Source organism: Mauremys reevesii, linkage group 4, assembly GCF_016161935.1.
Source record: "Mauremys reevesii isolate NIE-2019 linkage group 4, ASM1616193v1, whole genome shotgun sequence".
NCBI lineage: Eukaryota > Metazoa > Chordata > Testudines > Geoemydidae > Mauremys > Mauremys reevesii.
This window is the reverse complement of record NC_052626.1, coordinates 89,503,516-89,510,865: the sequence shown is the minus strand read 5'-3', so window position 1 is coordinate 89,510,865 and position 7,350 is coordinate 89,503,516. Positions and strand designations below refer to the sequence as shown.

The 7,350-nt window shown below is 43.1% G+C and overlaps 1 protein-coding gene and 1 pseudogene across 1 annotated transcript; both read left to right on the top strand.

Moving 5' to 3' along the window:
* The first annotated feature begins 1,569 nt into the window (after window positions 1-1,569).
* Window positions 1,570-2,780, top strand: LOC120403959 (annotated as a pseudogene).
* On the top strand, window positions 2,678-4,600 carry LOC120403958 (golgin subfamily A member 3-like). The gene has a single exon (XM_039535983.1). The coding sequence runs from the start codon at window positions 2,678-2,680 to the stop codon at window positions 4,598-4,600; it is 1,923 nt and encodes a 640-aa protein (XP_039391917.1).
* Window positions 4,601-7,350: the final 2,750 nt, after the last annotated feature.

Sequence of the window (7,350 nt, the reverse complement as noted above, 5' to 3'; positions counted from 1 at the left end):
CCCACCAGCGGATTGGATGGAGACCAGGATGGGTAAGTGGGAGGGCTGACGGAAGCCTCCCGTGTATATATTGAAAGGATTATGGCATTACCTGCACTGTACCCTTTTGTTTGCTGGGTGATCCCAGACATTTAAGAAATAAAGTGCGGCCTAATTAAACCACATCCAGTGTCTCCTGTCCTTCTTCCAGCATAGCTGGACAATCTCAATTATATTTCTGCTATTGCAGTGCTTTTCCAAGTGGCCATGGTATGCAGCATAGTAACAACCGCAGGGATGTGCTGGCCGCCGCTTCCCGCAGCTCCCATTGGCCAGGAACACTGAACCTTGGCCACTGGAAGCTGCGGGAAGCCATGCAAATGTAAACAAACTGTCTCGTGGCCCACCAGCGGATTACTGTGACTGGCTGCATGCAGCCCGCGGGCCGCAGGTTGCCCACCACTGCTCTAGATAGTGACCAATGGTTATTACTATCTAATGGCCTACAATGTATGAAACAACCTATTGGTTTTTGTCTTCCCATCCCTAGCAGAGAGATACGCACATCAAAAAACCACCACCTCAGTAGGCATGAATTGTTAGTCTTTGCAGAGGTCAAGGACTGAATGGGCATATAGACTGAAGCATCCTCACATTTCTAGTGATAGTGCTCCCAGCTCAGGGCTGAGGCCTATTGTCAGGCCAGCATGAACATCTTAAACTGTCCCAACCCTGTGCTGCACTTCTTCTGTAGGTATGAAGAAGACCTCAGTCTCCAGGGCTCTTAATCCAGCACTTTTCAACAGGAACTAAAAATCCCTTTATAGACTGAAAAAAGAAAGGGTCTTGGGGCAGCACAAGGGTTATGGGGGAAGATTCTCAAAGAGTGTAAATTGTCATAGTTTCATTTACTACAATGTATACCTTCTCAGAATCTGCCCTGGGGATTTTAACTATTTCAGAACATCAGAAAATATTGCTGAAGCAACATAAACGAAGCCACCTTTACTTCAGGTAGCTGAACCACAATATTACATCTGTCATATTACTCAAGCAAGGCCACTGTTGAGCTTCTCCCATATTCTGTGCATAACAAGACATAAAGTGACGACATATTCTTGCATAAGGATAAATCAATTGTTGCTCATAGGCTCATAGATGCACAGACTTTAAGGTCAGAAGAGACCATTATGATCTTCTAGTCTGACCTCCTGCAAAACTCAGGCCACAGAATCTCACCCACCCACTCCTGTAACAAACCCCTGACCTATGTTTGAGCTATTGTGTGGGATTGAATGTGAGATGCTGAAGGCTTCTGGATTGGAATTGTGTGTGAAGGGCTGGCCTTGGGCTTGTTCTCATTGGCCAGCTAATTGTGAATAGGTAGACAGGTGTGTAGAATGATAATTACCCTATGAGTTACAGCTGCGGCTGTGTGGGTTTAATTAACTAATTAGCAATTGTGATTGCTTATCATGTTGTATATAAGAGCATGCTGGGAATGAATAAAGATGGATGCATACACACACACTCTCTCTCTCTGCTTGGACTTCGTTCCTGCTCTTGCGATGCAACAAATGGTGACCCCGATGTGATACAGACTTACAGTGCAGTGAACTAGTCAGAACAAGCTGGATCATCATTGAAACAAAACACAGTGAGAGAAGTACAGCTGTGGATGCTTCTCTTTTGAAGGAAATCATCAAAAATAAATTTAAGGAGCGTTACTCGCTGAATCCAGAGTATATAACTGATGTTGTGTATGAAAAACCTTATATCACTATTGAACTGAAACAAAATGTTTCCCAGAAGTCTGCCAAGAGTGTGGATATATCTGACGTGGCTTACTACTTTGAAAAAGATGTCAAAGGTGACTCACACTACAGATAAACATCAGTGAAGAACCTCTAAAATTTGATCAAGCTCTAATCTACTATGTTGATGAAAAGCCCCCAGAGTTTTCCATGAAACATCTGACTGCTGGTGTTATTGCAGTCATTGTAGTGGTGGTACTAGCAATTGTTGCTGGAATTATTGTACTGGTTATCACTAGGAGAAGGAGAGGAAAGTATGAGAAGGCTGAGGCAAAGGAAATGAATGAAATGCAAAGAGAACTAAACTCATGAAGTCACTAGAAGACAAATCGTGAACTATCAAGAAGGCAAACAGAACTAAAACAAGATAAGTACTAGTACCACTGTTGCCAATCTTGAATGAAGATAGTGTTGGTGACCTGAATTGATAAAAAGAAAAAGAAGGACGCGCCTGAAGTCCCAGCGTCGAGCGGCCGGAAAAAAAAAAAAAAAAAAAGGCGCACGGCTTTCACGAGCGAGCAGCTGCTGGAGCTGGAGAAGGAATTCCACTGCAAGAAGTACCTGAGCCTGACGGAGCGCTCGCAGATCGCTCACGCCCTCAAGCTCAGCGAGGTACAGGTCAAGATCTGGTTCCAGAACCGCCGCGCCAAGTGGGAACGCATCAAAGCTGGGAGCTGCAGGGCGTCCGAGCGAGCAGCTGAGAGCTGCAGGGCGTCCGAGAGAGGAGGCGTGCCTGACAAGCGGCTGGGAGCCGCAGGGAATCCGAACGAGCGGCTGGGAAGCCGCGGGACGTTCGAATCAGGGAGACGTACATGAGGAGCGGCTGGGAGCCGCAGGGCATCTGACAAGGGAGGCACACTCGAACCAAGAAGTGAGCAGCTAATATGGGAACTGCTGCGTCAGCAGATTTGATACGCATCACGGAGCGGTGGGGAGAAAAGTTCCCCTCTGATGCATTATCCCGCCTGTTGCGGTGGGGACGAAGAGGGGGACTTTCCGTTCAATCAAGTAATAAAACTGTTTGGGAGCGGTTGGGCTGTGAACTCTGGAAATCGGTGGCTCAGGGCGATAAGGAGGTTTTCTCCCTGAGTCCAGTATGGCTCACCGCGCAGAGACGATTGGAGGAGTTTGAGGATGAGAGAAGACAACTTCAGAAAATGGCTGATTTTGCAGTAACACTGGAGCGAGAACTGGAACAGGTTAAATTGATTCTGCATCAGCGAGATCTACAGTTTGAATCTTTACAGCAAGAGCATCTAGTGCTCATGAAGCAGCTCACCTTAACCCAAGAATCATTGCACACCAAAGAGCAGTCCCTAAATGACCTACAGACTCAATATGATGAGCTGGTGGCCAGGTTAGAGGAATTCCAGGGTGATGTTATTTCTAAGGATGACACGATCCAATATTTGCAGAATGAGAAGATTGTCCTAGAGGTAGCTCTGCAGGCAGCAAAAGCAAGCAAAGAAGAACTTGATGAAGGCGCAAACTTCTTAGGTGAAAGTACTGAGGCAGTATCAGAAATCTTGGCACAATTGAGCCAGGTGGAAAATCTGCAACAGGAAAGTGCCAGCCTGAAGAAACAGACCCAAAAAGTAAAGGAGCAGTTCTTACAGCAAAAGGTAATGGTGGAAGCTTATCAAAGAGATGCAAGTTCACAGGACCAGCTGATTAGTGAATTAAAATCTACAAAGAAGCGGCTGGATTTGGAAGTGAAAGAATTAAAACGGGAGTTACTGAAACTTCAAAGTGAAAAGCAGTCCATTGATGTTGAATGCTCAAGACTTCAGAAGGAAGTATCCCAGGTTCACCAGCAGATAGTGGAGTTAGAAAGCCACCTCCAGTCAGTGCAAAAAGAACGGGATGCACAAATCGCTGATGGAGGAAATAACCAGGCTTCTCATGAACGGATTCAAGCTTTGGAGATAGAGCTGCAGGCTGTTAGCCACAGTAAGATGATGTCGGAGAAAGAGCTGCAAGACGTAATTTCACTCACCAGCCAGGAGCTTCAAGAATCTAGAGGTTTCAGGAGAAAGATAAAACGTTTGGAAGAAATAAACAAGAAGTTGGCCCTCGAACTGGAACATGAACGGGGGAAGCTCACTGGTCTTGGTCAGTCTAACATTGCTTTGCGAGAGCACAGCAACATCCCCGAAACATTACTAGCAGAGAGAGAGGCAGACCTGGTGCAGCTGAATCTCCGGGTTCAAGCAGTCCTAAATATTCAAGCTTTACAGACTGCCTTAGAAAGAGAAAAGTCAAAAGTGAATAACCTTCAAAAGCAGGTTGCGGCAGCCACAGTAGATGCAGCACATAACCGTCGTCATTATAGAGCTGCTGTTCTTGAGCTGAGTGAAATTAAGAAGGAGCTACAAGCCAAAGAACTGCTTGTCCAAACCCTTCAGGCTGAAGCAGACAAACTACACGCTATTATTGAATGTGCTCATGCCTCTTTTAAGGCGCTCCTTTTAAGACAAAAAGGGGGGATTTGCAGTGAGCGGGCAGACGCCTTGGATAAGACGCCTGCCGCTCGGTTGCTGCAAGCTCTTTACGTGCTTAATTGGTTACATCTTGGTAAAAACAGCCAGGTGCCCCCTGCGATTAAATATGTCAGCGGGATGACTGGGGAAGAGCAGGGTGCGGCCCCCCGACCCTCGGTCAAATGGTTTGATTATCAGCAGCAAATATGGAAAGGACCAGTTGACTTGCTAACGTGGGGCAGGGGTTATGTGTGTGTTGCCACTGATGCGGGTCCCAGGTGGATGCCAGCGAGGTGGGTCCGGCCTTGTTTGCGTCCTCCAGAGTGACGGAAGGCAGATGCGGAGGAGCCTCACGAGACGCGCTCAGATGTCGCGGAACCAGAGCCCCCGGAGGAGAGCTGTTTGTTAGCTCTGCCAGGACTTTTTCTGTCTGATCCTCCATGAATGAATTACTCACTTGAGATGATTTTTTGTGTTTGAAAGAAAATCTGTGTGGTACCATGCAATTATTATTTAGAACTAAGATTTATGTTTTATGTTCCTTGTTATGTTTTGTGTTGTCTGTTTTCTGGCCAGAATTGTTGTTGTATTGTCATGTGGTTTGATGTTTTTTCCTTAAGACCCCCCACCACCCTCAGTGTCAGTTTGATCACCTGACAGCTGAGGGATGTTTCAAAAAAATAAAAATAAAAAGGGGGGGGGTCCTGCAGAGGTTACATCATTTGTTTATTGTGTTTTGTTTTGTTCGTTTGATGTTTTTTGAAATTATATGTTAAGGATTGAATGGTCATATAGGTTGATCTTATAAAGCTTTAATTTTTTGTTTATGATAGGTTATAATGTTATGCTGTTATGAGTTGCAAATGTTTTATGAATAACATAATATTTGATTAAGATAGATTGTGGTGTTATGCTGTTATAAGTTGAAAATGTTTGGTGAATGTTTTTATTTTGTTTTCCTTTTCCCTTTTCTTTTGATTGTAAATAAAGGGGGGAGATGTGGGATTGAATGTGAGATGCTGAAGGCTTCTGGATTGGAATTGTGTGTGAAGGGCTGGCCTTGGGCTTGTTCTCATTGGCCAGCTAATTGTGAATAGGTAGACAGGTGTGTAGAATGATAATTACCCTATGAGTTACAGCTGCGGCTGTGTGGGTTTAATTAACTAATTAGCAATTGTGATTGCTTATCATGTTGTATATAAGAGCATGCTGGGAATGAATAAAGATGGATGCATACACACACACTCTCTCTCTCTGCTTGGACTTCGTTCCTGCTCTTGCGATGCAACACTATTGAAGTCCTCAACTTATGGTTTAAAGACTTAAAAGTGAAGAGAATCCTCCAGGGAGTGACCCGTGCCCCATGCTGCAGAGGAAGGCAAAAAAACTCCCAGGGCCTCTGCCAATCTGCCCTGGAGGAAAATTCCTTCCCGACCTCAAATATGGTGATCAGCTAAACCCTGAGCATGTGGGGAAGATAATATTTATTATTTATCTAATAATCATATATTATTTTCCTATATAGGTACTTGTTTGGCTCCCATCACCATAGTATCTAAGCATGCATGCTTACATAGTCAAAGTTAGTTACATAATCATATAGATGACTGGTTCCAATATTTTCAAATCATTTTTAATTTATACTCTTCAAATTACTATTATGTAAAAAAGCGAACAGCACTTGAAAACACAAATTTATATTAGTAAAAACTCTATCGAATTCAGAAAGATTTGATGATAGAAATACAAGTAGATTTTAAAACTCTAAAAAGTTAAAATATTCATGTTATCAGTTTAACAGGAGCACTGAGTGCCTCCTACATGCACACAAACCACATGCCTAATCAGAAGCCTATAAAAACCTAATCTGTGACAAATGTTTTAGGTGAGTCTTATTTAAGACAGTGTAAAATGAACCAGATCTCAGACTAATCCTCCTGGGGGGTGGGGGGAAAGAATGTAAAGAGACTTTTTAAGTACTATCGTATCATTTGACTAATTTCATTTCCACATGGAAAGTATCTCTGCAGTTAGAAAATAATTGAAGACAAATACTGTCAGATAAACAAGGCTTGAGAAAGGAATGCTGACATCTTCCATGGCACCCCAATAAAAAAGCCTTGACAAGCTCATTCCTGCAAAACATTTCAATAGAACACAAATGCGATATTGACACCAGTTTAGCAAAGAAAGGACAGAGGACAAAAAACAGGGTTATTGAAAGAGCTTTGTGAGCCTGCATAACACAGTGGATTTAACAGAATCAGCTTGAAAAGGTGACGAATACTGAGTCTGTCACCATGCAAACTCTATGACATATGGCCAATAGGTTGTTGGTAAATATTTAATAAAGTGAAACATTAGTCTCTGACGCAAAACCTCTAGTATTACAAAGAAGTAAAGGGATTGCAACAAAGCATGTGCTCTCTTTTGACAGTGGTGCTGTGTTACACGTTGCCCATATCTACAAACTAAAATTAAAACTCAATCTGTTAACATACTGCAATACAACTTATCAGAAGAGGCCTCTGTAGATTTTCTTTTTAGTTAAACCTGTCTTCTATGGTTCACCAGCTTTACAGAAGAGTAAAATTATAGTTTTTGCTGGAACATCTGTCATCCACAGAATCTTATTGCCGTTTCTCCTTTAAAATCCTTATTGTAAAAGCCAGTAGAGTTGTTTATAATCATCACATTGATCCCGTTATGTGTATAGCATATATAAATATAACTGACACTTAGCAAAGGAATGGCGCTGTTACAGTAATACAATACTACAAAAAGTATCCATGCTTGATAAGCAGAGTTACTGAGAAATTGCTGTGATTAGACACTGGATGGGGCAATGGGTTAATATAATAGTCTTTTACCTCTGGGGTTATGAGTTCAAATCTGCGTTACAAGTAAAAACAGGTTTGGCAGCCTGAGTCACTAGTGGATTTGAGGCTGCATTATTGGCAGGTTTCAGTAAAGGAAAGACCTGAATTACTGGAGTGTGGGTTGCCAGGATTGAAGTGCATTGTCATAGGTCTCACCCCCACTTAGAGCTGTTGGGTTCCAATGTGGGGACCTGCACT

Bases quoted from the DNA above. Each gene is read 5' to 3' on its own strand.
- LOC120403958 (XM_039535983.1), top strand. From the start codon at position 2,678: ATGGGAACTGCTGCGTCAGCAGATTTGATACGCATCACGGAGCGGTGG.